Source organism: Cinclus cinclus, chromosome 12 (genome assembly GCF_963662255.1).
Source record: "Cinclus cinclus chromosome 12, bCinCin1.1, whole genome shotgun sequence".
Lineage (NCBI taxonomy): Eukaryota > Metazoa > Chordata > Aves > Passeriformes > Cinclidae > Cinclus > Cinclus cinclus.
In genome coordinates this window covers 15,845,862-15,872,725 of record NC_085057.1, presented here as the reverse complement: position 1 = coordinate 15,872,725, position 26,864 = coordinate 15,845,862, and the positions used below count along the sequence as shown (strand labels likewise).

Here is a 26,864-nt window from a genome sequence, read left to right as displayed (position 1 = left end):
TGCCAGAGGGGCAGGGCAGGGTGGGCATAGGGGTGCCCACCTGGCCCCACAGGTAAGTACGGTGTCAGAGGCACCCAGTCCCAGCAGTAGCCCCACTACTGGGGAGAGATGGACTCGGTGTTTTACCATTCTGGCCAAACCAGGATCCATCAAACCTTGCCCTGGCAGAGGTGACAGCACCTCAGTGCCTGTGGCAGTTACAAACCTGGTGACTGGTGTGACGCTTCTCTGGTGGCACTGCAGGCAGCAGGGGCAGTCTGCACAAAGGCCCACAGCCAGTTCCCCTGGCGGGGTGACACTCCCAGGAGAGGTGGCACGCCACCACCATTGTGTCCCTGTCAAGCCTGGGTGCTGGCCGTGCTGCCAGCACCCACCCCGCTGTCCCCGGGGGAGAACTGATCTTGCCTTTTCCATCCCCACAAAACGACAAACCTTGTCCCCCAAACCCCAGAGAGTATTGCAAAGACCTCGACTTGTCGGATAACAACACCGAATTCCTGGAAAACTTTATTGCCCTCATGGAAAAGGTGACCCCAGACTCCAAGCAGTGTGAGTAGCTGGGATGGCTGGTGGGGAGAGCTGGCTGCTGGGGGCTTGGGGTGGATGGGGATTCAGGGGGAGATGGAGCAGGGGATAAACTGTGCTGGGATTGGGGTCCTGGGATCTGCTGCAGAGTGGGTGCTGGAGCAGGGCAGGGGACATGGGTAGTTCTCATGGGGTCCACTCTCATCTCCTCCTCCTCTCCATCTCCCAAGGCGACAACTTCCTCCTGCACAACCTGATCCTGGACACTGGTATCACACAGCAGCTGGTGGAGCAAGTCTGGAAAGACCAGGACCTCAACACGTAGGTGGAGGGGAGATGGCCCAGGGTGGGCAGCGCTGTCTTGGGACAGATGAGGATTGGGATGGGCTGTGGAGGCGGGAGCAGAGCGGAACCCCACTGATGGCTGCCATACCTGGCCCCTTTCCTTGTAGGTACAGCCTCTTGGCTGTCTTCGCAGCCACCGACGGGGGCATCACCCGTGTCTTCCCTAACAAGTGAGTGTCTACCCTGCACAGTGACATGTCTGCTCCTGCTGGACCATCTCTGGTGGGACCAGAGGTTACAGTGACAGTCATGGCTGTGGCTTCTCCCTGCCAGGGCCGCAGATGACTGGGAGGAGGAACCGGAGCCCTTCAATGCCAGCTTCTACCGGAGGAGCCTGGACAACAAGGGCTACGTCTTCAAGCCACCCTACCGGGATGGTGGGTGTCAGCTCAGGGCGGCAGGGTGTGACCCAGGCTGCAGCTGGATCTGTGTGTCCCCTGATGTCACCCCTGTCTTTCACAGCTGGCTACCGGGGGCTGGACCTGGAGAACAACACCATCGGGATCCTGGTGAGCACCGCTGTGGAGCTCAGCATCGAGGGCAAGTCTCTGAAGCCCGCAGGTAGGCAGGCAGCTGGGTGTCTTGGTGTCCAGCTGGGGGGTTCCTGCAGCCTCCCTAGGCTACAGTTCACCCTGTCTCCCTACTGCCCCAGTGGTGGGGGTGAAGCTGGACCTGGAGGCCTGGGCTGAGAAGTTCAAAGTGCTGGCAAGCAACCGGACAGACCGTGACCAGCTGGGCACCCGGCGGGTATGTCCTGGGGGCTGGCGCAGGGAAACAGAGGTGGAGACAGGGAGGGAGCTCTGCTTGTAAGGGGGCACTGCGGGGACATGGTGCCTGTGGTTGTGACAGGCTTGTTCTTCAGGGTGCCTGTCCCCAGCCTCTGGGGACACCACCCTGCATGTGGTGGGAGGACAGCTCTGAGGGTATGACCATCCTCCTAACCTGTCCCTCTGCCCTGCTTTTGATTGACAGTGTGACCCCTCAAGCAGCTGTGAGATGGACTGTGAGGCCAACAACAAGGTGGGTGGTGGGCAGGGGTGGGGACAGCTGGTAGGTGTGTATGGAATGGCTGGGAGAGGTCCCTGTCCCCTGCTTACCCAGCCTGTGCACCCACCCTGTCCCCTGCTGCTCCCCAAGCTCAGCCAGACCCAGTCCACTTTGCAGGAATGAAGACCTGGGGGTTGGCCCATGGACCGTGGACACCCTGAGAGTTAAACTCCCAGACTGGGTGGTGTCTCCTGCTCCCTGCACCCAGCTCAGGTGCTCCTGGCACTGAGATGCTTCTGAGCCTTGGGGACACTGCACTGCCACCCCACATGACAGCCTGCCACCCCCCATCCTGCTGGTCCTGCCTTGCCCTGGGCATGCCCAGGGTTGGATGACACTGCTCTCCTTCCCCAGGACCTCATCTGTGTCCTCATCGATGATGGGGGCTTCCTGGTGCTCTCCAACCAGGAGGACCATTGGTACCAGGTGAGTGGTGCCCACAGCTCTCCTGGGTGTGGGATGCCAGCGAGGAGCTGAGACCCTTGAGCTCATGTCATGGGTGGTGTGGCACAGCCCCACTCAAGTCCCCTCCAGGGGAGTCCCGCGTCAAGGTGGCATTTGGGTGCAGATTCAGTGTCCCCATTTCAGGTGGGCAAGTTTTTCAGTGAAGTGGATGCAAACCTGATGTCTGCTCTCTACAACAACTCCTTCTACGCCCGCAAGGAATCCTATGACTTCCAGTCCGTCTGCGCCCCCGAGGCCCCCAGCAACACGGGCGCAGCGCCCCGCGGCGTCTTTGTGGTGAGCATCCACTGGGATGGTGCATTCCAGATGGTCTGGCAGCTCAGGGACTTGTGAGTGTGTCCCCAGTGCCCCTCATGGGGACCTGCTGGCTCACTGCCCCCTCTTTGCCCACAGCCCACTGTGGCTGATCTCCTGAGCCTCGCCTGGTGGACCTCGGCCGCAGCCTGGTGAGTCCTGCCGTGTTCCCTCCCTGGGGCCATTCCCACTGGGGAGTGACACTGGGGTGACCTTGGGGCCGGGACACCTGACATGGCTACACTTTGCTTCCCCAGGTCCTTGTTTCAGCAGTTCCTGTACAGCCTCACCTACAGCAGCTGGTTCCAGACAGGTCAGTCCCTGGGGAGCTTTGAGCTGGGGGTGGGCAGGGGCTGGAGGGGTTGGTGGCTTTTGGCCCACAGCACTGTGCTGGCACAGAGGAGGTGGTGGGGGACGGCATGGAGGCCAGGGAGACAAGCTGCATCATGAAGCAGACCCAGTATTACTTCAGCACCGTCAACGCCACCTACAACGCCATCATCGACTGCGGCAACTGCTCCAGGTGGGTCCATCCCTGCTGTCCCAGCCCTAGGCAGGGCTGGGGACACCCCCGAGGCTGCCTTTGCCATGATCCCCATGCAACAGCCTGTATGGGGGCAATAGGAGATGCTGTGCAGCATTTAGGGGGACTGTGATACTCAGAGGGGGTTCAGAGAGGAACAGTAGTGACCTCCATGGGCTGTGGGTGATGCATCCCCAGGGATCCTCTGTGTGGAACCAAGCCCTGGAAGCCCATCAGTGCTGACTCCCTGGGCAGTCCCTGAGCCTGAGGGTGGGGAGGGGGGTGGAGATGAGCATGGGGATGGAGACCAGGGTAGGGAACAGGGATGAGGTTGGGGACAAGGATGGGAATGCAGACAAGCATGAGGTTAGGGATAGGGATGAAGTTGGAGACAGGGGTGGGGAGGAGGACAGGAACAGTAATGAAATTGGGTCTGGGGAGATGCAATTGTTTCAGCCTCCTCAGAGCCGCACATGCCAGCAAGGCTGGCACTGACAGCTGGGGGGGATTGGGGCACAGGGTAAGTGAGGTCCCACTCCCTTCGTACCCCCAGGCTTTTCCATGCACAGAGACTGGCCAACACCAACCTGCTCTTCGTGGTGGCTGACAAGCCCCTCTGCAGCCAGTGTGAGTCTGTCAAGCTGCTGCAGGCAGAGGTAAGAGGTATCCTTTGATGTCTCAGCTGCTTCCCACTGGGTGGCAGCAGGGTGGGAGTACACATGGGGTCTGTGAGACAGGCAGGGGGACAAGGACCTGTGGAGTTTGGCAGGGGTAGAGGGAGCTGGCCTGTGGCCAAAGGGGCTGGGGGTGCTCTACAAGCCCCCACTGCCCTGTTCCTGGTGGTTTCCTTGACCTGCAAAGCCCCCCCAAGGGACCCCAACCAGTGTGAGCTGGTGGACAGACCCCGCTACCGGAAAGGCCCCCACATCTGCTTCGACTACAATGCAACAGTACGTGGGATGGGAGAGGGAGCAGGGGAGGAGCAGAGCTGAGGCTGGCCCCTGGGAAGGGATGGGGGCACTGGGTATATCCTCTGGTGGGGGGAGCAGAGCCATGGAGGGGAGCTCCCCTGGGGAAAATTGGGCAGTGGGGGGTTCCCCCTGGGCAGGGGAATGAAGCTGTGGGGGGATCCCAGGGGAGCGGAGCTGAGGTTCACCCCTGAGGGGGAAATGGAAAGGTAAGTATCCCCCTGGGGAGAGCAGAGCCATGGGGTATCCCCTAAGGGGAACAGAGCCATGTGGGGATCCCCGGGGGTGCAGTACTGTGGGAGCATCCCCCTGACGGGGGTTTGGAGCACTGGGAGGATAGAGAGGAAGGGTCAGGAGCCCTGGGGTATTCTGTGGGGAGATCACAGCTATGAGGGGTCCCCAGGAGAGCAATGGCATGGAGTCCTCTCCTGGAAAGAGCAGAGCCACGGAGGTTCCTTCCGGGAGAGCAGCAGCAGGGCTCGTTCCCCGGGGGCTGTGCTGTAGGGCAGGAGGCTCTCAGAGCTGCAGGGAGGTGGCAGATGCCCCTCACCAGTGCAGTGGGTGCTCCTCACCAATGCAGTGGGTGCCCCTGGGGTGCCGAGGCACTGCTGGGGGTGCCCCATGGTCCCTCTCTCTTCACCCACTCAGGAAGATACCTCAGACTGCGGCCGAGGGGCTTCCTTCTCCCCCTCCCTGGGGGTCCTGCTCTCGCTGCAGCTGCTGCTCCTTTACTCCAGCACCAGCCGGCACCCACTGCCCCCGGCCGCCTGCCTTTAGCCCCCCTGGCCGCCCCCGCCAGCTCTCTTTTCTTTCAACTTCCATCTCCATGCCCGTCCCCAGCCCGGTGGAGCAGGAGCGACGTCCCCTCCGCCGCCTCGGGGATCCCCACGGTGCCGCCCCGCTTTCCCTGCCGGCCGCAGCCAAAGAAGAGTCGGGGTGCGGGCAGGGGCTCCCCCGGCAGAGCGGGGACCGGGAGGGTGTCCCGGCATCGCGCCCGCCCGACCACTCGGACTTGGAAAAGTGGCGTCGGTGTCCTCCGCCCGCGAACCCCCCCATCCACCTCGCCTATTTTTTTAGCCTGAAGATTTTAAAGCAGATCTTTCTACATCGAGTTTCCAACATTTTCACCTGGAGACCGGCGGGGTTTATTGTCAGAAACGAGGACACATGGGGAAAAAAAAGAAAAAAAAAAAGGAAAAAAAAGGGGGGGTGGGAGGGGGAAGAAAAAAAATGAAAGAAAGGACTTGACTGTGCGGGTCAGTATCATTTGTTCTAGCGGTACCGCCCCAGGGCGTGTGGAGCAGCTCCAGCATCCCTGCGGGCTGGGGCTGGGAGTTGGCAGGGACAGGGGCGGGGGACAGTGGCCTTTGCCACCGGGGCACGGTGGAGCCCCGGTCCCTGCGCTGGGCTCAGCCGTCCTTGGGTACAGATAATGGGGTGAAAAAAACCGGGGGGGAGGGGGGGGCGGGGGAATGTATTTTGTTTGTTTTCCATTCTGCAGATCACTGTGAATCCTGCCCGCTCAGCCCTGCCCCTCACCCCCAGCCCTGCCCGGACACCCTTGCCCTCTGCCAAAGAAACCGCACTGGCCGGGGCCACGTGCTGCTTGTCCTCTGCAGGACATGCCCTGTGTCCCCGAGGGGGTCACGCCACACGCCCCACCGCGGGACGTGCCGCACGTCCTCGAGTGCTAAGCGGAGCGGAAGGTGCCGCGTGTCCCCAGAAGGGCCGTGCCAGGCGCCCGTGCCCGTCGCTGGGACAGCGCGGCTGCTGCCGGGTGCTGCTGGCCGGGGACACGCAGCGCTGGGGGGCGGCAGGTGGCCCCGCAGCAGTGCCCCGAGGGGCTGGGGGCTCACGCCGAGGCGCTCGGGTGGCGGTGTTGTCGTCACCCCCCCCCCCCCCCCCGGTCAATCCACTGGGTGCCAAGGAGGGGGACAGCGTGGCTGCTCGGCCCTGGCACCCCACAGACCCCGTGCACCCCACAAACCCAGCCAGAAGAGGTGCCGCGGGGCGGGAGGGGCCCAGAGCAGGGTGACAGCTGTGACACCCAGGGGTGCCACACCCGCCCCCCCTCTGCTCCCGGCAGTGCCGGGGGTCCCTGGGCAGCCTTGGGGACCCTCACTCGCCCGGGGCACCCCGCTCAGAGCCACCCCATCAACCGGGTCCAGGGGAGCACCGTCGGCATGGCCACCCCGGGGGGGCTGGGGAGGACGGCAGGCGGTAATTAGTGCTGGGGTTAATTAATGGTCATTCTGCTTGTAGCTTTTTCAGTGTGTGTTTGGTTACTGTCTCTGGGAACCGTGTTTGAACAGATGGCTCTGTGTTACCGGGAGTGTGTGTACTTCTGTAGTCTAGTTAGGTGCTCTGCCAGAAAACCACCACTATACATACCTATAAATATATACATATATAGTCTATTTTAAGTTAAAAACCAATGAGACGAAGGGGCGGTGTGGCCCCAGGCCCCCTGTCCCGCCGGGGTCACCTCCTGCTCTGTCCCCACCCGAAAGCTTCTCTCTGCTCATTCAAAGGTTTTTAATTTATTTTCTTTAATTTATTTTTAATTTCTTTGGGTTTCATTTTTTTTTTTGTACAGAAGAGTTGGAAAACTAAAAAAAAAAAAAAAACAACAACAACAAAAAGACAATTTGTAAGATATCGTGCGTGTGACTCCTTGTAAAATATTTTCAAATGGTTTATTACAGAGACTCAGTTATTAAATAATGTTCATATTTTCACTTCACAGGCGGTGGCTGCGTCATTGCCCGGGGATGTGGGCGCGGCTGGGAGGGACACAGCATGTGGGGGGCGGGCACAGGATATCGGGGGGCTCCTGCCAGGTGGGACAGTGCCCTCACACCCGCTGCGTCTCTGGGGAGCAGGGACACGGGACAGGCAGGGACACGGGACAGGCAGGGACACCGCAGAGCCCCACCCGCTGCACTGGAGGGGCTGCGGGACAGCAGCGGCTCAGCCCCTGCACCTTCCTGTGTCCCCGCAGGACTCTGTCACCCCACCCCCGCCCCACTCCACGCCCGGGTCCTCGTGCCGGTGTCCCCGCACCCACGTCCCCCTCTTTCAGGGGGTCCGTGTCCCCGAGCGCCCCCGTGTCCAGCCCACCCGTGTCCATATTCCCATTTCCCAGAGTCTGTGCCCCCATGTACGCATCCCCATGACTGTGTCCTTCGTGCCCCATAGCCGTGTTCGGCCGCCCCTCTCCCCCACGTCCCGCCATCTCCGTGTCCCCCTGTGTCCGCGTCCTCCCGTTTCGGTGTCCTCCCATATCCCTGTCCCCGCTCCGTGTCCGTGTTCCCCCGTGTCCCCCGTCCGTGAGTCCCGTGCTGCCCCGCGCCGCCACCGTGGCCGGACTACAAGTCCCGACGTTCCCCGCGGCGCCCTGGCCCTGTCCGCACAGCAGCCCCGCCCCGGCGCCCCCGTTCCGCGCGTGCGCAGCGGCGCTGTTTGTCCGCGCCCGGCCTGGCCCAGCAGAGGGTCTGAGCGCGGCCTGGCCCGAGGCGGCGGCAGAGGGAGGGACCGGGGCCGGGGGCTGCGCGGGGCCCGGCGCTGGGCGGCGGGCGGGTGGGGCCGGGCAGCCCCCGCGGGGCCGCCCTGTCCCGCCCGCGGGGCCGAAGATGCGGCGGTACCTGCCGGTGGCCCGGCAGCACTTCCTGGCGGCGCTGGCCGGCACCAGCGTGGTGGTGAAGTCGCTGAGCGCGGCCGTGGTGCTGCTGTACCTGCTCTCCTTCGGCCTGGACACGGCCTACGGGCTGGGGGTGACTCCCGGCTACCTCCTGCCCCCCAACTTCTGGGTGTGGACGCTGCTGACGCATGGGCTGGTGGAGGAGCGCGCTTGGGGGCTGGCGGCCAGCCTGGCCACTCTGGGGGCGGCCGGGCGGCTGCTGGAGCCCCTCTGGGGCGCGCTGGAGCTCCTCGTCTTTTTCGCCGTGGTGAACATCTCCGTGGGGCTCCTGGCGGCCCTCGCCTACTTCCTCACCTATGTTGCCTCCTTCCACCTCGACTATCTGTTCGCCGTCCGCATCCACGGCGGGCTGGGCTTCCTCGGGGGGGTCTTGGTGGCCCTCAAGCAGACGATGGGGGACAGCACCGTACTGAAGGTGCCTCAGGTCAGAATGAAGGCTGTCCCCATGCTCCTGCTCCTCCTCCTGGCTCTGCTGCGGCTCGCTGCCCTCGTCGAGAGCAATGTACTAGCCTCGTATGGCTTCGGGCTCCTCTCCAGCTGGGTCTATCTCCGCTTCTACCAGCGGCACAGTAGAGGCCGCGGAGACATGAGTGACCACTTCGCTTTCGCCACTTTCTTCCCCGAGATCCTGCAGCCCGCGGTGGGTCTAGTGGCCAACGTGGTGCACAGCGTGCTGGTGAAGGTGCGGTTGTGCCGCAAGACCGTCAAGCGCTACGACGTGGGTGCCCCATCCTCCATCACCATCAGCCTGCCGGGGACGGACCCCCAGGATGCCGAGAGGAGAAGGTACCCCCTGCCCTGCCCTGTCTGTGGGAATGGTGTTTAGGGACAGCGAGGGTGGGGTTTAAAATCCAAACCACGAGGGGGGAGATTTAGGTGCAGGGGTTCAGGAGGGGCCTTCTCCATGTGGTCTGCTGGAGGCTGCCCTGCTACGGAGGTGGTGAGGAGCATTTCAGGGAGCTGGTGGGATCTTATCCTGCTTTTCCAGGTGTGGAGCAGCAATGGAAGAGGAGAGGGGAGCATGGGGAGATCCTGGGAAAGGGGCAGACGGGGTTAGGGGTCCCTGCAGCAGAAAGGGGGACAGCCTGGGGTGGTGATAACCCCTGCTCGTGGCAGCCTTCCACCAGTTCACCCTGGCCTGGGGGGAGGGCAGTGAGTCAGCCCCACACCACAATCTCACAGCACAGCCAGCATTGGCCTTCCTGACATCTGGCAGGAAGGTTTGGACAGGGTGCTGGCACTCCCTTTCCCTGCCTTGCTCTTTGCCTTTATTCCTCATTCCCGGAGCTGCCCTCGTGCTGACAGCCTCTAATTGCACCACGTAGCATGAAAACTCTCTGTGAGTAGTCTGGGAGCCAGAGTGGATTTCTGTGGAGCAGTCCTAGGCACTCCAGGTCTTCCCCAGCACTACTGAATCCACCCTTTCCTGCTGGGAAGAAGCCAGGGACTGACTTGCACCGTGCCCCACGGGGCAGAGCTGTTGACCTGGGGTTAACCTGCCCATGTGCCCTTGTCCTGCAGGCAGCTGGCCCTGAAGGCTTTGAACGAGCGGCTGAAGCGAGTGGAGGACCAGTCAGCCTGGCCCAGCATGGAGGATGATGAGGAGGAAGAGGCAGCAGCAGCAAAGGCCGACAGCCCACTGCTGCCCGACCCTGGTGTGGCCGGGAAGAGCTCCAGCCAGGAGTCCAACCTCATCAGCTTCCAGGATGCCCCGGCCCAGCTGTGACCGGCCCCCGTCCCGCCCTGTCTCCGTTGGAGAGCTGCTAATCCCCATCATGTCCCCCACGGCTGGGAGCGGGGACTCCTCCCGAGGCACAGGCAGGGGGATACCTCATTCCAACGCTTCGCTGATGCTCACGGCCAGCACCAGGCACCCGGGACAGTGACACTGCCACCACCGTGAGGACAGGAATTCCTGGAGCCACTCCCCTCAGCGCGGGGCAAGCCGTGGAATCGGCGCAGGCAGCGGGGGCTGTTCTGGGAGAGGGACACGGGGCTGATCCCTGCCCCAAGCCGCTGTGCTGGCCCTCGTGGGATTGAAGTCAGCTTCTCCTGTGCCAGGGCTTGGCCAGAGCACTCAACACTTACTTTCTCCTTTCTGAAGGTAGTATCGTCCCTAACTGAGGCAATGGGAAGGATGATGGGTTCCTCTTACAAATGCCTTTCCCGCGGGGAGCCTCCCCCAGCCCCAGCAGGAGCTTGCAGGACCGGTGAGAAGCTTGTTGGGTAGGAGGGGACAGGATACAGGGAAGGAAGAGGCCACCCAGCCCCTCATGGTGGTGCTCCAGCACTGTCAGCTCCAGGCTTTGCGTGGTGGGGATTCTCTGCTTCCTCTCCTGCCCCCTCCCCCTGTAAGGAGCTGCTGCCCTTGGCTGCTCCCCGGCTAATCCGTTTACCAGATTACACTAGAAGCTGGAATTAATTCTACAGTGGGGCTCTATCTGCTTCCTCTGGCAGCAGGTTTTTTTATTCCTGCAGGTAGAATATGGGCTCCCCCTTTCTTTTCCCTCCCTCTGTGTTGATGGGTTCTATTTTCCTGGAGGAAGAGGATGCTCCCTGCAGCAGCCTCCACAGCTCCTGATCCAGTGGGCAATTCCCAGCCCAGGATGTGGATCAGCAGTGTCATGATTATTTTTTTAAAGGACCACACGAGAAGGTTTTGTCAAATGGGAAGAACACAGACATTTGGGTATCAATAAAGAGTTATTTGAAATCATTGGCTCCTGCAGCAGAGCATGGGCAGGGTGGGGGACCTGGCCCAGAATAGCCCCTGGGGGCTCCTCAGGAAGATGGGGAGGTGGTTTCTTCCCAGCAGGAGGTGAGAAATCTGAAGGGGGAGATGTCTGCCTGCACCCCAAAAGTCATCCCACCCAAGGAGTAAAGAGGGCTTGTTGCACTCTAGCTGCCTGAAATTTTTATTGAATAAAAGCTCTAGGTACAGAGGAATTTTTCAGCCCGGGAGCCGCTCCCAGCTCTCCAGCCCTGCCGGGAGCAGGATGCGTGCTGGAAGGAAGACTTGTGCCAGCAAGGAGGTTTCTTCCTGCCTTCTCAAGGGTTCATCACCCAGGTCTGTGCCTCCCCCCGTGCTCACGCTGTTCCCTATGACTTGCTGACTGCAGGTTCACAGCCCGGCTCAGTAATTTGTTCTGTAAACTGACCCCACCCCACCAGGCCAAGCCCAGCCCACAGAGGAGGGGTTTGGAGCGGTTTGTGCGTGGCAGTGAGTGCCCAGACCCAGGGCCTTGGAGCAGAGCTACCCGCTCTGATCCCAGGGAGTGCCTGTGCCACGGGGGACACACGTGCTCTGTACCGTTGTTCGGGTGCCACCACCCTGCCCCAGCCCTGCCAGGGCTGAAGTCACAACCGTGCCCTGTGCTTTCTTGAACAAGTCGCCCCCGTGGCAGAAGAGGCAGTGTGGTGCCTGTTGCAGGTTCCCGGGAGAGAGGGGACTGCCTGCCCTCCTCACCAGGACGGCTCCTGTCCTGCCCACTCCAAAGCAGCCCTGCGTGGGAAGGGAAAAGGAGCAGGAATCCTGAGTGAGCCCTCCATTTCCCAGCACTGAGCACCAAGCTGCCAGGACCAGCAGCTTTACCTGTGCTGGGGAACATCCCCTCCGAGGCAGGGGTGAGGTGTCACACACATCACAGCTGCTCCCCAGGGACAAGACACTATGGACAGTCCAGGACTAACGAAAGACAAGAAGGTAGAAACCAAGTTCCAAGGAGACCCTGTGCGAGCAGGGGGGCTGCCAACTCTCTCCAAGGGGAGACCCAGCTCGCTCTGGAAAGTTCAGGTCAGCACCAAGCCCTCAGTGCTGGCTCCGTTTGCGGTACAGGTACGCATTGCTCACCTGGTTCATGATAACCAGGCTGGTGATGAGGGGACACAGCATGGCGAGGTACCACGAGGCACCGGTCACCGTGGTGGTGAACCAGAGGGAGCACATGCCCAACATCAGGCTGGCACAGCCCAGCAGGTAGCACACCAACCCTGAGGTTGCGTGGTACAGCTTCAGCTTGGCCAGTGTCCAGTTCTTCATCAGCTTGGGGTAGAGCAGGAGCACACCCCCAGCACACTGCCCGCCGGCATACAGCACGGCCAGCAGCCCCGTCAGCCCGTGCCAGGTGACAAAGTGGCCCTTGCCGTTCAGGTGCTTGTTGTAGGTAATGATTCCCAGCCCCAGGAGAGCGCAGAGCAGGGCGAGCAGCTGCAGGGCCCAGTGCACCCGCACTCGGACTTTGCGGGAGAAGGAGCGCAGCAGCGAGGTCTCCGGGGAGAAGATCAGCAGCGCTTCCGTCATCAGGAACGAGAACTGCGGGGCAGAGGGCAGCGGGATGGGCACCGGCCAAATGCCCCTGCGCCACGGCTCCCGGAACCGGGCATCCATCACCCGGGGGCTCAGCCTCCCATTACCCGGGGGCTACCAGGGCTCGGCACCCACCACCCAGGGACTCCGCCGGAACGGCCCCTGCCTGTGCCACGGCAGCGGGGCAGTGACCAGGACGGCGGCACTTACCGCGAGGGCCATGAGCAGAGGGTGCCAGGAAAAGAGACCTGGAAAGGAAGCACAAGATGAGGTGAGGTGAGACGAGACATCCGGCCCTCTCCGCGTCCCCGGCTCCACCGGCACTCACTGGATCCGGGCCGCGCCAGCACGGCCACGGCGGCGGGGAATCCCAGCGCCACGAGGTGCGCGGCGGCGCCGGCGGCCACGCGCAGCGAGCGGTACAGCCGGGACTCGGTTTCGGCCGTCAGGGCCATGTTGGCCGGGCGGGCGGAACCGCCGCCGCTGACATGACCGCGCCGAGGTGCGGGCTCCGATTGGCTGAGGCGAGCTGTCCGTCAGCACTAAGGCCCGCTCCGGCCGCGCTGAGTGGCGGGAAGCGCTGTCGCTCAATATGAGGACCCGCCCCCCCGCGCTGCTGTGTGATTCCGCGGGAGCGGCGCTACGGTGGCCGGCGGGGCTGGGCCCGGTGCTTGGGCCGTTCCGCGTCCCGCCATGGGCGGCCGCATCGAGTGCGTGTTCTTCAGCGAGTTCCACCCCACTCTGGGGCCCAAAATCACCTACCAGGTGCGGGGCGAGCGGCACGGGGCCCGCAGCGCCTGCCCGCGGCGAGAGGGCTTGGACTGGGCCGTGGCAGCAGCCGTGGAGGGGAAGGGGGCGCAGGGACAGGGGTGGTAGGTGCTCACCGGGGAGGAACGGGGCTCGGCTGGAACGGAGCCTCCTGTGCCGCCGCAGGTCCCCGAGGACTTCATCTCCCGGGAGCTGTTTGACACTATCCAGGTGTACGTGATCACGAAGCCCGAGCTGCAGAACAAGCTGATCACCGTGTGAGTGCGGGCAGAGCCCTGTCCCCGCCGCGGGGTCCCGCGGTCCCGGCGGGCTCGGTGCGGAGCACAGCTCGGTGGTGTGACAGTGCCAGCGCGCTGGGCTCTTGGCCCCGTCACTGCGGTACTCCCTGGTACCCGTGCACAGGGTGGGTGGTCACATTTTGGGGGTGGCCGGTGCTGCATCTGCTGCTCTGCCAGCCTTAAATGCAGGAAAGTCAGACCAGTCAAGAGAGCTGTGCTGGTTTTGAAAGGAGAACTGTTTCCTTTCCTGAGGCCTGACTCCTTCCCCTCCTCTCCTCCCTTCTTCAGACTGTGATTTGCACTCTGAGCATGTAGGGCTTAGGCACAATTTTTCCTGCAACGTAAAGGAGCCCTTACCTCCAGAGCCTTCCTGAGGGTGCAGGTTCAGGTCACAGGTGTCTCCCCACAGGACTGCCATGGAGAAGAAGCTGATCGGCTGCCCCGTGTGCATCGAGCACAAGAAGTACAGCAGGAATGCTCTGCTCTTCAACCTGGGCTTTGTGTGCGATGCCAGAGCCAAGGCCTGTGCGCTGGAGCCCATTGTGAAGAAGCTGGCTGGTTACCTCACCACCCTCGAGGTGAGGCCTGGGCACAGCCAGGCTGCTTCCCAATCCACCCCACAGAGCGTGGGCACCTCAGTAGTGTCCTGGAGCCTATTGGGGGCCACTGGGCATTGCTGGGGCAGGGGCTGGTTTCCTACACATCACTTCAGTTTTAAAGGAGAACAGGATTTGGGCTCCTGTAGCCAGGAGTAATCCTGTGGGGAGGAGCTGACTTGAATTTCTTCTCTCTTCAGCTGGAAAGTGGATTCATCTCCAACGAGGAGAGTAAACAGAAGCTGGTTCCCATCATGACCATCCTGCTGGAGGAGCTGAATGCCAAAGGGAAGTGCACCCTCCCCATAGGTATGGTGAGGACAGGGCAGTGCTGGGAGACAGCTGGGCCATTCCCTGCCCAGGTTAGCTCTGCCTGTGCTGCTCCTAGAAGTTCCCTGCCTGCTTGTGCTTGGAACTAGGGGTGTCTGAGGTGGCCTTGCCCTACCTGGCTCCAAGGGATGGGTGAGATGGGGTTATGGGCTGCAAATACCTTGTTGTGTGTGACATTGTGGTGTCCTGGGATTGATGGTTGCAAACTCCTGAAGAAGCACTGGTTTCCATGGAGATCGAGCCTTCCCCTTTTCCTGGGCAGATGAGTCAAACACCATCCACCTGAAGGTTATTGAGCAGCGCCCAGACCCCCCCATCGTGCAGGAGTATGATGTCCCTGTCTTCACCCAAGACAAGGATGACTTCTTCAACTCCCAGTGGGATCTCACCACACAGCAGGTACCTGTGCTTAGCACTTTGAAGGGGATCTGTTTCCAGACCACTGGGGGTGTTGGGCTGTCCTAGGGATCACCACATTAATGAGTATATTTTGGTGCTGCCCTTGTCTTTATGCTTGGGCCTGTGAGCAAATCATTCACCAGCACAAGGTTAAAGTGCACCTAGGGATGGAGCCTGCCCATCCCAGGTGCTCCCAGATCCAGGGGAGCTGCTTGGGCTTCAGAGTGTTTCCTCACTGCTCTCTGCCCTTTTAACTCTTGCCTCCTCCCCTCCCAGATCCTGCCCTACATTGATGGATTTCGGCACGTCCAGAAGATTTCTGCGGAAGCCGACGTGGAGCTGAACTTGGTGCGCATTGCTGTGCAGAACCTGCTGTGAGTGCCTGGACAGCCCAAGGAGGGGGGGGGGGGTGTGCAGCCAGAGAGCACCTCTCACCCTTTCCTGTCCATCTGCAGGTACTACGGGGTTGTCACACTTGTCTCCATACTTCAGGTGGGTCAGGCCATGGAGCATGGGGCTGTGAGCAGGATTTGGGTCGTGGCTGTGGAGGGGAAACAGTGGGGTAGGAGTGAGCCAGGCCTGTCTCTCAGAGCCACAGCTGAGAGAGCTGGTTTTCCATCACCCTGCAGTACTCCAATGTCTACTGCACCACACCAAAGGTCCAGGACCTGGTGGATGACAAGTGCCTCCAGGAAGAGTGTCTGTCCTACATCACCAAACAAGGTACAGTGACCCTGCCTGGGGATGCTGGCCCAGGCAGGGGGACAGGGCAGCTGAATGGTGACTTATCCTTGCAGGGCACAAGCGAGCCAGCCTCAGGGATGTCTTCCAGCTGTATTGTGGGCTGAGCCCTGGCACCACTGTGCGAGACCTCATCTGCCGCTACACCCTGCAGCTCCAGAGGGTGGATGAGAGGTCAGAGCCCTCCTGATTGGTCCCTGAGGGTAGTGGTGACAATGGGGGTGGCAAAGACAGTGAGCAGGAAGTACTCAACCCCTGTGTCTGTAGGTTAGGAAACACGAGGCAGTGGTGGGGCATGTGGAACAGAAGGGAATGTGGGAAGCTGGAGCATTTGGCACCTTGGCACTGTGTTCCCAGTCTCTTTCCTCCTCATTCCCAGGAGGCTTATCCAGTTCGGTTTGATGAAGGGCCTTATCCGGCGGCTCCAGAAATATCCTGTCAAGGTGGCCCGGGATGAGCGGAGCCACCCAGCCCGGCTTTACACGGGCTGCCACAGCTACGACGAGATCTGCTGCAAGACTGGTATGGATCCGTAGGACCCATAGGATCCTCTGCTCCGTGTGGGCCCCAGGGCTGGAGGGAGAATGGGAATGTCTGCCTACCCACAGCTGTGCACTGGTCCTGGGTTCTTGCCCCTTCGGGAGCCTTCAGATTGCAGGGGAATAGGAGTGTCGGCCAGGCTCTTCTCCAAGTGAGGCTGCCGAGCCCATGCGGCCGGGGGCAGGGCTCGGAGACCACACCCAGCCCTTGGACAGTGCTGCCATGCACCACGCTGATACCCTACTAACACTCCACTGTCTTATTCTCCAGGCATGAGTTACAAGGAGCTGGATGAGCGCCTGGAGAATGACCCCAACATCATCGTGTGCTGGAAGTGACGCAGCGACAGCCCTTTCTAGAGCCGTGTCCCCCCACGCGTCCCCTGTGCGTGTCCCCGTTGTCCCCTCCACGTGTCCCCGGCGCGCCCCGCTGGCTGCGGCCACTCCTCCGCGCCGCCAGGGGGCACCACAGGCCGCCCCTCTCCGCTGCTGCGGCCGGCCCGCGGCGGGTCCTCCGCGCCGCCAGGAGGCGGTAGCGACGGCGGCGTTGCCACAGCGACGCCGACGCCATGGCCGCCGTGCCCGGGCCGCTGCAGCCCGCCGAGGCTGAGGCGCTGGTGCGGGCCCTGCAGGGCTCCGAACTGAGGGACATCGGCAGTCAGGGGTGCGGGGACACAGCGATGGGGTGTCTGTGGGGGGAGAACCTGAAAAAGGGACTTCAAATTTGGGGGGGTACCCTGTGGGAGGACAGGAAGGGTCCTAGTTTTGCGGCTTTCCCTGGGGTTACAGTAGGGGTAAGGGGGTTTACGAGAGGTTTTGGGTAGACAGGAGTCTTGTTTTTGAGGTGACCCGAGGGACTTGGGGTGGGGTGAGAGAAAGGGCTGCAGTTCTGGAGCATTCCTGGAAAGACTGGGAGAGATTGGAGGGCCCAGGGTGAAGGGGGTGAGGAGGGGTCCCAGATCTGAGGGTCTGTGTAGGTAAGGGTGATGGAGAGGCTCCCTCGGTTCTGTGGCGATCTCAGTGAGAGTGTTGCTGCAGGCAGGAGGGCAGGGCTGTCCCAGGGGAGCTGCAGCCCCAGGCTCAGAGCACAGCGTGGGGTTGGGGGTTACAGGAGCAGGTTTCCCTGCACTAGGGACCCTCACCGATCCAGTGGCCACACGTCTGTGGCACTGATGTCCTCGCCGGCTGCCCCACAGATGGCTTCGGCAGCACGAGTATGTGGAGAAGCTCAACATGCACGGCATCCTGAGCGCCTCAGCGGGCCAGGAGCAGCTCCTCACCGAGCTGCTGGTCACCCATGCCAAGGTGAGCCTCCCTGAGTGCAGGAGCGATACCCATGCTGGGCCTTCAGCCTCAAGCTAGGCTTATCCTGTGGGCAGCGTGCAGTTTTGGAATTAAAATGCCGAAGAATCTGTTGTGTCTCTGGAAAAGATGTTGGACTGGTGGTGTGCCAGTTTTGTTTTTTAAAAAAATTAAAGGTCAAGCTGTGGTATTTCTATTTGCTGGTGTCTGGTTTCTGTCTTGGAAGTTGTTTTGGTCTGCTTCATGCACCAGCCCCTCTGGCTGCAGATCTCTGCCCTGTGCCTGAGGTGTCCCAGCCCCAGGGTGTGAGATTGCCTGGACCTGCCCAGCTCCTTGGGGTCACCTTTCCTCTCTGCAGCCCAGGAGCTCTGCCCTGTTGTGAGAAGCTGCTCACTTCTATTCTGGAAGAATACAGAGTGTGCCGCAAGGCCACCCTCCTCCCTGGGCAGCTCTGGTGTGAGTGATCATTAGCAACAAACTGGTTCCCTCTGCACCGGTGGTCTGAAAGGCTTCACTTCCCCATCCCTTCCCTGTCTAGATTCCTGTTCTCATTGGGGAGCTGATCTCTGTGGAGATCTGGAAGCACAAGATCTTTCCCGTGCTGTGCCGGCTGGAGGACTTCAAGCCAAGAAGCACCTTCCCCATCTATGTGGTGGTGAGTAGATGGGGTGGTGGGAATGAGCCTGCAAAGGGGTCAGGTAGTTGTGCTTGAAAATAAATGTCACCCTGAAGACCTCAGAGCTGAGGTTTTGTATCTCACCAGGCTGAAGTGGGTAGTGGGATACAGTGGGAAGTGCCTGGTTTCCCAAAGCCTATGCAAGCCTGTGCCCTTGCCCCCAGGAAGGACAGGGACTCACTCCCAGGGAAGCTTGGCTTTGTGGAGAGCTGTCCCCTCTAATCCCACACAGGGGCTTGCAGGAGCTGCTGGGGGGAGCAAAAGCCATTCCTAGAGGCAGCTATGTTCCTGGCTTATGGCTCCCAGCACTGCCCCTGCTCCCAGGCAGTGATATCCCTGGGGTATTTCCCCCCTCTGAGCACTGTTTTTCTCTAGCCAGAAACTCTCTTGGGTTACATGCCTCTGGACTAACAAAAATGTAGCTTTTTCTTACTGAGCTCCTGGGACCAGTGGTCCCTTGGGCCATTCTTGGCAAGGGAATGATCTCCACATGTGGGCTTCCTTGCAGAGGGATGCGGCCCTTAAGGGAAGAGTTAAGGGAAATCTGCCTGAGGCTTGTAAGTTTTAACCCATTTTCGGTCCAGGGTAACACCTTGCTGGGGCAAGGTGGTGTCTTCCCTGAGCAACCGATTGCCTCAGGGCAGGTATCCCATAGTTCCCAGTCTCAGACAAGGCTGTCTGCCCCAGTCCCAGGGCCTGGGAGAAGCACAGCCATGCAGAGCACTGTCCCAGCTCAGGCACTGGTTCTGTGCTGGTGCCAGAGCCTGCAGCTTGCCTGAGGGCAGTGGTTGTCCTGTCCCTGCAGCCCAGGCAGAGCCCTGAAGAGCTTTGCCTGCTGGGAAGTGTGGCTCCCCATCGGCATGTTGGAGTGTCACGGACATGTCAGCATAAATATTAATATGAACTGCATGTACTGGAGTTGTTTTGAAGGTTGCATTACTTGTATTTTTCTCTTGGACTAGTTTTTGGGCACAGCTACATAGGCAGCTTCTCAGAAGAGCCCTTTTCCCTGTCCCAGTGGCCATGGCCTTGGTGCTACTCCACTGTTACCTCACTCTTGCCATTCTCCTCCCACAGCTGCACCATGAAGCCTCCATCATCAACCTCCTGGAGACAGTGTTCTTTTACAAGGTGAGGGACAGGTTCAGCTTTCCTCAAGTGGAAGGCCGCTGGGGGTGGAAGACTGTGGGGACTGACCCTGTGTGAAACCCTTGTTGTGAAGGAGATCTGTGAGTCAGCAGAGGACAGCATTCTGGATTTGATTGATTATTGCCACCGCAAGCTGACCCTGCTGGCAGCTCGGAGCACCAAGGCACAAGCAGTGACCTCAGCAGAGCTTCGTGCTGAGCGTCTGGCCAGCCCCTCATCCATGCAGGTGAGGAGTATGTCCTGTAGTTCCCTGAGGATATGTGTGGTGGAGAATGTGGGCAGCCTGCAGAGGCACAGGGTTGCAACCCTGGCACCTCCTGCCTGCCTCAGAGGGTGTCTGGTGCTTCTCTATGCCTGTGACTGCATCCACCCCCCTCCATTCTGCGGCCTGGCTTCTGCCCTGTCTGGTACCAGTGCCTGGTACTGAGGCTTCCTGCAGGACATGCTCAGAGCCCTTGGGTGGGACATGCTGTAGAGTCAATGGGTAAAATATTCAGTAGAGAGGTTTGGCCATTTGCTGTTGCTCTTGGAAGCTGTGTGGATATCTCTCCCTGAAGTTTGGGAAGCCACCCTGGGCTAGGCTGCCACTATAGCCAGCCAGGGTTAACCACGAGAGAGTTCTCCTAACAATCGGGACTTGTCCTCATGTGCTTCCCCCATTTTCATTTATTCTCTGAGAAATACCTCGTCTGGGCCAGCAGTGACCCCAGAACTCTCTCAGCCAGGTGTTCCCAGGCTGACACACACACACACCTTCCCCGAGCAGGAGCTGTCTTTGCCTCTGGTGCTTCTCAGCACCTGGAACTGCACATCAGGAGGAGTATCTGGAAGAGCAGGGTTAAAGGGAGAGCCTGAACCTCCCTTGCCTCCATCCTTTGGCTTGTTGCCCAAGCACATACTTCTCTTTCAGAAAAGGGAAGGAAATGGAGGGATCTGGAGCACAATAGGGATGTTTTCCAGGAAATGTTTTCCCAGCTGGGGAGGGGAAGGGGGTGTCTGTTACTGCTTTGACACGAACTTAAAAACCCAGACCTTTTCTAGCCAATGGGGTTCTGAAAAGCTCTCATCTCCCAGGGAGCCTAGTTTCCTCTGATTCATTCCAGCCTCTCTTGACTCTGTGTACAATAACCCCTGTGAAAAAGCTGTTCCTGCCATCTCCTGTGCTGTGGACCCTGTTGTCCTTTGGAACTGTGTATGGTGGTAGCCCCTGTTCTCTTGGCCCCTCGAAGCACAGGCAAAAGATAGTCCCTGTCTCAAGGCAGCAGAGATGAGGTCTGGATACAAGGAGGAGCTGTAGGACAAACCTCAGCAGGGCTGTTTGGAGAGGGAGGAGGCAGGGAAGAGCCCACAAAACTCTCTGAGTAACTTGTGGGGCACCAGGACAGGGAGCACACAGCTGCTTACCACGGAAATCTGGAAGGCAACTGTTGCAGTGGCTCTTTGGAGAAATACAACAAGCTGAGGTCAGTGATCTGCACACCAAGTGTGAGCTGCATCTGGGACTGGAGAGAAGCTCTGCCTGAGCCAGGGAGAAGGACTTGGCACCTCTCAGAATGGCCCTCGCCATGGTCTCGAAGGAGGCTGAGTCAGAGGATGGTCATAGGGGATGAGTGGGGTGTCCATGCTGTCTGCAAAGGGAAGGAGGCTGTGTGGCTGGAGAGCATGGCACAGCTCTGAGCTGGGATAACCACAGGCAGATATTCTAGTGGCTGTTCCCAAACTGGAGGGAAGAGGCAGATGCAGGAGGGCTGGACACAGGACTGCAGGCGCACCAGGGCCAAGTTTCTCCCTACTCTTCTTCCTCCTCTGCTGATCATGCAGCTCCCCTGTGCACAGGGCCATGAGCCACAAGATGGTCCCAGAAAAGGAGAGAGGTGAAATTGGGGACCAGCCTCTTTCAGGGGGTGATCTTGTGCAGGACCACTGCAGCCAGTTACCACCCATGATCTGTTAGGGGCAGGGACATGAGGTTAGAGCAGCTGTGAGCTGCAAGCACTTCAGTGACTGTGCTGGCAAACAGGCAGTGCTGGCACAGTTGAGACAAGACACTGTTCTTCAGGGTTCTGTTTTCCTACCCAGATTGTGGTTACCAATGCAGTCAACATCCTGCCTCCCTGTAGCTCCTGGAAAATGGGGCCTGAAATCCCAAGGCTGATCCTGTCCCTCCACAGGAGCTGCAGAAGCAGGCAGAGATGATGGAGTTTGAGATTTCCCTGAAGGCCCTGTCCGTGCTGCGGTTCATCACTGACCAGGTGGGCAGGTAGGTGCCCAGGACCAGCAGAGGACGTGGCCAGCTCTCTGGATGGGATTCCTGTGGGGCCACAGTGGGTGCCTGGACTCCTTTCAGCAGCTGGCTGTGTCTACAGTGGCAGTGGCACTGTGCCCTGGGAGGCAAACACAGCAGCACTCCACCCTGCTCCATGGTACCCCTGGGAACTCGGATCATTGTTTCTTTCCTGCCTCTCCCAGTTGCCTCAAGGAGCATTAATAGACACAAATTCTGGCATTAATCTGCGAGTGCCTTTTCTCCCTTTCTGTCGTATCTCTAGTCTGCCCCTGAGTGCACTGACACGGATGCTGAATACCCACAACCTGCCGTGCATCCTTGTCGAGCTGGTGGAGCACTGCCCCTGGAGCTGTTGGGAAGCAGGTATGGATCATGCCTCATGGTCTCTGGGGAACCGTGGGACTGTGCTGGGAGGTGCATCCACTGAGGGATCTGCTGTAGGAGCCCTTGCAGAGCTGTTCCCCCTCTACCCTCCCCTCCAACTCCTCAGTGCCCCCGCCTTAATCTGTTCATGTTGAGAGCAGATGCAGCACAGCTGGGCTGGGGACCCAGCAGTGTTCCCAAAAGCTGATCCTCACACAGGACTCGGCCTTTTCTGAGTGATCACAGCCAGCACTGAAGTGTAGCACCTCTGCCAGCCCCACATGCTCCTCTGAGGAGGCTTCTGGGCACAGAAAAACCAGAGTGCCCGTCCCAGCTTCTCTGCACCTTTTGGGGCAGCACTCACTAGAGCCAGACATAGTCTGTCCCAGGCAGCAAACACTGCCCTGATTCTGCTGCTGATCCCTGAGCTTCACTCTTGCCAAAGGCCCCTGATTAGGCTGTGCCCCTTGGCCATCCTACCCCACCTCTGCAGCCAGGCAGGGCTCCCACAGCCTCCTACTGCCTGCCCTGTGGTGGGGCACAGCCTGGGCCGTGGGAACCCGCCCTGCCCCAGCCCTGCACGGCGGTCACAGCGGGGGCAGGGCAGGAAGAGCTCTGGGAAGCACGTGGCTGTTCCTGCCGAGAGCAGCCCGCTGGATGCAGGAGCTTTCCTCCTTCCTCCAGCCACGAAACACATCCCTTCTCCCTGCCTGTGTACTCGGAGCGTGAGAGGGAGCTTTGATCCAGGGCCCTGAGGGAGGGACTGGGAAGAGACAAGCACGAAGGCATTTCCAGGCTGTGCAGATGCACGGCCACATCCTGCTCCATCCCCTAGAGCCACACAGTAGCTGTTGGAACTTGTTTTGTCATATCTGTTCTATTTATGCTGCTTCTGGCATTGCCTGGCAGAGGAAACTCAAGAAGAGTGGCCATGCTGGTACCCTAAAACGGGTCTCTCCAGCCCCTCTGTTGTTGCAGCATGGGCTGCTCCACTACCTACCAGTGCTCTACACTCCTGGCCAGGTACAGAGGGAGATGTCTCAGGGATCTTTCTGTTCCTGTCACAGCACTATTTGTTTAATATATGTCCTTTCTACTTTTCATGCTAACATTTTGCCTCGGTACCAAGCAGGGCGCTGTATGGAGCAAGGGGTGGGGAAAATGAGGCAGGCAGAATCAGAGGGTGAAGTGAGGCAGTGAGCACAGGCCAGCATGTCCCCTCTGAGCTGTCTTCCCTAAGGCAGTAGTGTGCCTCCCTGGTTCTTCTGTCCCTCAGGCAAGCTCAAGAAGTTTGAGAATGGCACATGGCACGTGGTGCCCCCTGAGGACCAGGTGAAGATGACCAAACTTGATGGGCAGGTGTGGCTTGCCCTCCTCAACCTGCTGCTCAGTCCTGAGTGCCAGCACAAATACCGCTTCGATGGCTTCAACAAGAGCCAGCTCCTCAAGGTAGGACCCTGCAGCACAAAGGCCCTGGGCCCTTTCCAGCACTGGGCACCTCCGGATGTCTGTTCCCATCCTCACTGTGGGCTCCAGGGAGCCAGTGGTGGGAGAACAGCAAGTCTGTCACTGCAGCAGCAGCAGCAGCAAAGCTTGTCTTTGTGAGTGCCCCTCATGAGACCCTCATTTGTCTCTCTGCTACTGCCCCTAAATCCGTGCTCTTGCCCTGCTGCATCCCCAGCTCTGGCTCCCTTGTCGTGACTTCTGTCCCTTCACTCTTCTCTCCCCCTCCATGGCCACAGCTCCGTGCATTCCTGACAGACATCCTCATTGACCAGCTGCCCAACCTGGTGGAGATGCAGAGATTTCTGAGTTACCTTGCAGTGACGGACCCTGCTCCCCCCAAAAAGGATCTCATCCTAGAGCAGGTATCCTGTGGCTTTTCCTTCACCTCTACAACCACTCTGGTTTAAGCCTGATAGCTCCCTACTCCTTTTTTCTTCCACCAAGCTCAGCTCTGGAATGATGGTGCCCTGGAAAAGCAGCCAAGTACCCATTTCAGTTACACCCTTATTGCCAGCAAAGCTGCCTGTGGTTGACGTGAGAGCCTTGTCCTGCCCTGCAGTGGCCAAGCAATCACATCTAAAGGCATAAATACTGTGTTATAAACAGCTCTCCAGGTCACACTGAGCCCCTGGCATGGCAGCTGCATGGGGAAGATACAGACATTGACTTGTTGTGACAATTAACTCTTCATTTGACACATCATTGTTTTCCTGTTGAATTCTGGACTCTCCAGGGAAGTCCCCTTTTACAGCCATGATCTGAGGCTGTTTGTCACACTGTGTACAGTGTGTCACACACACAGAAGGACATCATGATCTGGTGATACAGTCTTGAGTTAAACTGGTCCCAGATGGTGCCTGGGCCTTTGGGAGTTAGGCCATGAAAGTTTTTAAACAGCCAAGAGGTTCCTGTGGGTTTTAATCCATGCAGTGGTAATCTCTGGAGAAAAGTGGTCTTGTGTGTTTCTACTGCCTTCTTGTGAACTGAGGGGAGAAACTGAGTCTGAGGGCAGATCTGCAAAGAGGCTGCTGAGAAGAACTGGGAGCACAGAGCCTCTTCACCACTGCCAGAGGCTCCTACACCTCTTCCTGGAGAAGATGGGTATGTTTGGCAGTGGCTGTCTGGGCTGTCCCCAGTGGGAGCATGCTGTCCCCATCACAGCTGGCTGTATGGCCTGGGAAGAGGGGGATGTACCCTGTCAGAGGTGGCTGTAGCTGAGCTGGAGGCATGCCCCAGGCTGGGAGCTGGGGAAGCTGCAGACTGGCAAGCTGAGCTGTTGGGGCTGGGGATGGCAGCAGGGCAGAGGTGGACATGGATTCACACCACATGCCTTGACTGCCAGCATGTTGGTGGTGCAGTGACAAGCAGCTACCATGCTGGGGACCTCCTCCAGCCTCACCCAAGTTGCTGCCCATCTCCATAGCTCTGCTTTTGTGCCAGTGCTGCTCCTGCCCCTGCTTTTACTAAGGGCTAGGGCTGAGCCCAGGGGTAGGCATGGGGAGCCAGCGGAAAGCACAGACACGGGCTCCCTGCTCTGCCCAGAGAGGGGTGAACTCACTCCTTGTTGCTCAGCCAAGCTAAGGAAAGGCCTTTTTCCATTTGGCTGCTCTCAGAGCAACCTCCTCCCCTTCCTCAGCTATTTTTACTCTGCTGGAGAAGACAGAGCTGTTTGAAGCGGCATCATCCACTCCAGAGCCTGAACTCAGATACACATGCTCTTGGCTCCCTTTGTGCTGGCCGGCCCTTCCCTGGGTGTTCATCTTCAGGGAAGTGACGAGCGGAAAAATCTGCTCAGACAAACGGCTCTGGAGCATGGGGTTCACGCCACTGCCACACACTGGGTGCTGAGGTCCCAGGGCTTTCTTTTCAGCAGCCCAGGCCTTGAGGCTGAACACTCATTCCCAACTGGACCCCAAAGGTTGTGCCTTGTTTCATCTCAGTGCCCATTGGCAAATGGATTCTTCCCCTCCATGTACCTGAAAGCACACCCAGACACCCTCTGCACTTCTGCCACTGCTTGCCCTCCTGGAGGGCCATGCTTCTTGTGCCCAGGGCTGGCTGCCTTCTCCCCAAACCACAGCACCTTTTTTAGGCTGTTAGTATTCTTCTTCCTTCCTTTTCTTCCCACGAGGTTCCTGTTATCCGGGACCATGTCCTCAAGAAAAACTCAGGGAAGTGGGAGGCCATTGCCAAGCACCAGGTGAAGCATGCCTTCAGCCCCACTGAGGAGGAGCTGAAGCTCCAGGCACGCAGGTGAGGCTCTGGTACAGGTATGCAGAGTGCCCAGTGGGGCCAATATCCCCATTAGCAGGGGTGGAGCTCAGCACTGGGAGGACAGAAGGGTCAGTGGCACTGGCTGGAGATGTCCCCTCAGTGGCAGGGTGGAAGAGGGACAGCTCACTGCCAGACAGCAGTTCCCTGTAAGCAGCCTCACCCCTCTCTGCCTGCACAGGTGGGCACAGACCTACAGCCTGGACATGATGGAGGCTCTGGCCCCTGACAAGCCCCGCTGCAGGGTGTGTGGTGTGGAAGCAGCCAAGCGCTGCTCTCGCTGCCGGAACGAGTGGTACTGCACACGGTAAGGGAGTCCTGCCACCCCCTTGGGGCCAATGCAGCCCCTCAGTGCTCCTCAGAGCACCACAGATCTCACTGGAGAACGCAATGAGAGGGCCAAGGAAAGCCAGGGGTCCCACTACTGCTCAGCACCACTAGCTCTCTGCTGGCTACGTACTTCTCCAAATCTTGTGGGGAGGCTGATGTGCTGGGCTGCTGGTGGAGGAGGCGCTGGTGGGGGCTGTGTTGCAGCTGTGAGGTGCTGAGCTGCCTCTACCCACAGTGACAGTAGTGACAGGTTGGGTTTTCCGTGGTGACACTCTCCCTCCTCTCCACCGTGGTGGGACAGGAGTAGGAAAGCACCTGTGACCCTGTGGGTGCAGGTGACAGGCTGGAATGTGGCAGCTGGGATGGTGGCAGTAAATTAAATCTCTGGTCCTGAACCATCTGGCAAGGTCTGGCATTAAACCTTCTTAACCCCCAGGACTGGGGCTGCATCCATCCCCCTCTTGGTCTAATGCTGGCCTGTATCAGCTCTCCCACAGCTCCCAGAGGAGTGTGGTGGTGGAGTTTGTCCTTCTTGCTACTTTGCCCCCAGGGATGGATGGATGGATGGATGGATGGATGGATGGATGGATGTGGCTCCACTGCCCCTGATAGCAGCTTCTCCCTCTGCAGGGCCTGCCAGGTCCAGCACTGGCAGAAGCACAAACCTGCCTGCAACCTGATGGCTGAGGTGTCAAGGAGTGTGGATGACCTGTAAGTGAAGTCGTGTATGGCATGTGGCCCGTGGCTCAGAGAGGCAGAGATTCCCCCAATGTGGAGCCCACAGCTGGAAAGAAGCTGGCAAAGGCCCCTTCCACCTGCTCCCTGCCGCAGGGAGCACTAGCCAGGGTCAGCCTCTCCTCTCCCACCACCCCACCATGCTGCTTTCCCCAATAAACCTCCTTGTGCATCCCAGAGCTGCTTTCCTTCTGCTTTTTCTCTCCTAGCTGAAGATAACAACTGCATCCTCCCCTCCCTTCCACACAGTAAGAGGCATGTGTCTATTTTCCCCTCTGCAACAAATTAATCCCAGATAATCCAAAAAAGCCTGTAAGGTTGTGGTTACCTTTACTGCAGCTGGAGAGGGAAGGGAGTGAGAAGGCCTCTGTGCTGCCTTGTACCATTGTTAGAGCAGTGGGGGGAGGAGAGGATGTGGTTT

The 26,864-nt window shown here is 59.5% G+C and overlaps 5 protein-coding genes across 8 annotated transcripts in view; 4 read left to right on the top strand and 1 right to left on the bottom strand.

Moving 5' to 3' along the window:
• The window catches only part of CACNA2D2 (calcium voltage-gated channel auxiliary subunit alpha2delta 2), a 188,283-nt gene extending 182,950 nt beyond the window's left edge, over positions 1-5,333 (top strand). For both annotated transcript variants that reach the window (XM_062500985.1, XM_062500986.1), the window contains 15 exons: positions 452-549; positions 756-846; positions 978-1,040; positions 1,144-1,247; positions 1,333-1,431; positions 1,523-1,617; positions 1,843-1,890; positions 2,272-2,343; positions 2,506-2,658; positions 2,776-2,828; positions 2,934-2,989; positions 3,076-3,199; positions 3,753-3,862; positions 4,061-4,149; positions 4,816-5,333. In XM_062500985.1, coding sequence (XP_062356969.1) covers positions 452-549; positions 756-846; positions 978-1,040; positions 1,144-1,247; positions 1,333-1,431; positions 1,523-1,617; positions 1,843-1,890; positions 2,272-2,343; positions 2,506-2,658; positions 2,776-2,828; positions 2,934-2,989; positions 3,076-3,199; positions 3,753-3,862; positions 4,061-4,149; positions 4,816-4,944 — 1,384 coding nt within the window. In that variant the 3' untranslated portion in view covers positions 4,945-5,333. The remainder of the gene's footprint in view (positions 1-451; positions 550-755; positions 847-977; positions 1,041-1,143; positions 1,248-1,332; positions 1,432-1,522; positions 1,618-1,842; positions 1,891-2,271; positions 2,344-2,505; positions 2,659-2,775; positions 2,829-2,933; positions 2,990-3,075; positions 3,200-3,752; positions 3,863-4,060; positions 4,150-4,815) is intronic.
• A 2,386-nt stretch (positions 5,334-7,719) lies between these two features.
• TMEM115 (transmembrane protein 115) lies at positions 7,720-10,583 on the top strand. The gene is made up of 2 exons (XM_062500825.1): positions 7,720-8,653; positions 9,389-10,583. Exons 1-2 carry the CDS (start codon positions 7,800-7,802, stop codon positions 9,591-9,593), a joined length of 1,059 nt encoding a protein of 352 aa, XP_062356809.1. The 5' UTR covers positions 7,720-7,799; the 3' UTR covers positions 9,594-10,583.
• A 35-nt stretch (positions 10,584-10,618) lies between these two features.
• LOC134048817 (transmembrane reductase CYB561D2) lies at positions 10,619-12,628 on the bottom strand. 2 transcript variants are annotated; one of them, XM_062500826.1, is made up of 3 exons: positions 12,502-12,628; positions 12,372-12,421; positions 10,619-12,233 (listed from the first exon to the last, which is right to left on the bottom strand). In XM_062500826.1, exons 1-3 carry the CDS (start codon positions 12,626-12,628, stop codon positions 11,676-11,678), a joined length of 735 nt encoding a protein of 244 aa, XP_062356810.1. In that variant the 3' UTR covers positions 10,619-11,675. The 2 variants fall into 2 exon arrangements, with proteins under 2 accessions (XP_062356810.1, XP_062356811.1); XM_062500827.1 differs by having other exon boundaries at positions 10,619-12,179; positions 12,384-12,421.
• Positions 12,629-12,829: 201 nt separating this feature from the next.
• NPRL2 (NPR2 like, GATOR1 complex subunit) lies at positions 12,830-16,235 on the top strand. Its single transcript, XM_062500754.1, has 11 exons — positions 12,830-12,938; positions 13,107-13,198; positions 13,629-13,797; positions 14,016-14,124; positions 14,408-14,544; positions 14,821-14,918; positions 15,000-15,036; positions 15,174-15,267; positions 15,342-15,459; positions 15,665-15,807; positions 16,096-16,235. The coding sequence occupies exons 1-11, from the start codon at positions 12,867-12,869 to the stop codon at positions 16,161-16,163; spliced, it is 1,137 nt and encodes a 378-aa protein (XP_062356738.1). The 5' UTR covers positions 12,830-12,866; the 3' UTR covers positions 16,164-16,235.
• Positions 16,236-16,369: 134 nt separating this feature from the next.
• ZMYND10 (zinc finger MYND-type containing 10) lies at positions 16,370-26,761 on the top strand. 2 transcript variants are annotated; one of them, XM_062500753.1, is made up of 14 exons: positions 16,370-16,488; positions 17,021-17,129; positions 17,665-17,781; positions 18,880-18,933; positions 19,025-19,123; positions 19,404-19,410; positions 19,935-19,945; positions 21,102-21,211; positions 21,501-21,601; positions 22,878-23,050; positions 23,344-23,469; positions 25,239-25,360; positions 25,560-25,685; positions 26,339-26,761. In XM_062500753.1, the coding sequence occupies exons 1-14, from the start codon at positions 16,394-16,396 to the stop codon at positions 26,421-26,423; spliced, it is 1,335 nt and encodes a 444-aa protein (XP_062356737.1). In that variant the 5' UTR covers positions 16,370-16,393; the 3' UTR covers positions 26,424-26,761. The 2 variants fall into 2 exon arrangements, with proteins under 2 accessions (XP_062356737.1, XP_062356736.1); XM_062500752.1 differs by lacking the exons at positions 19,404-19,410; positions 19,935-19,945 and having other exon boundaries at positions 19,025-19,177; positions 21,123-21,211.
• Positions 26,762-26,864: the final 103 nt, after the last annotated feature.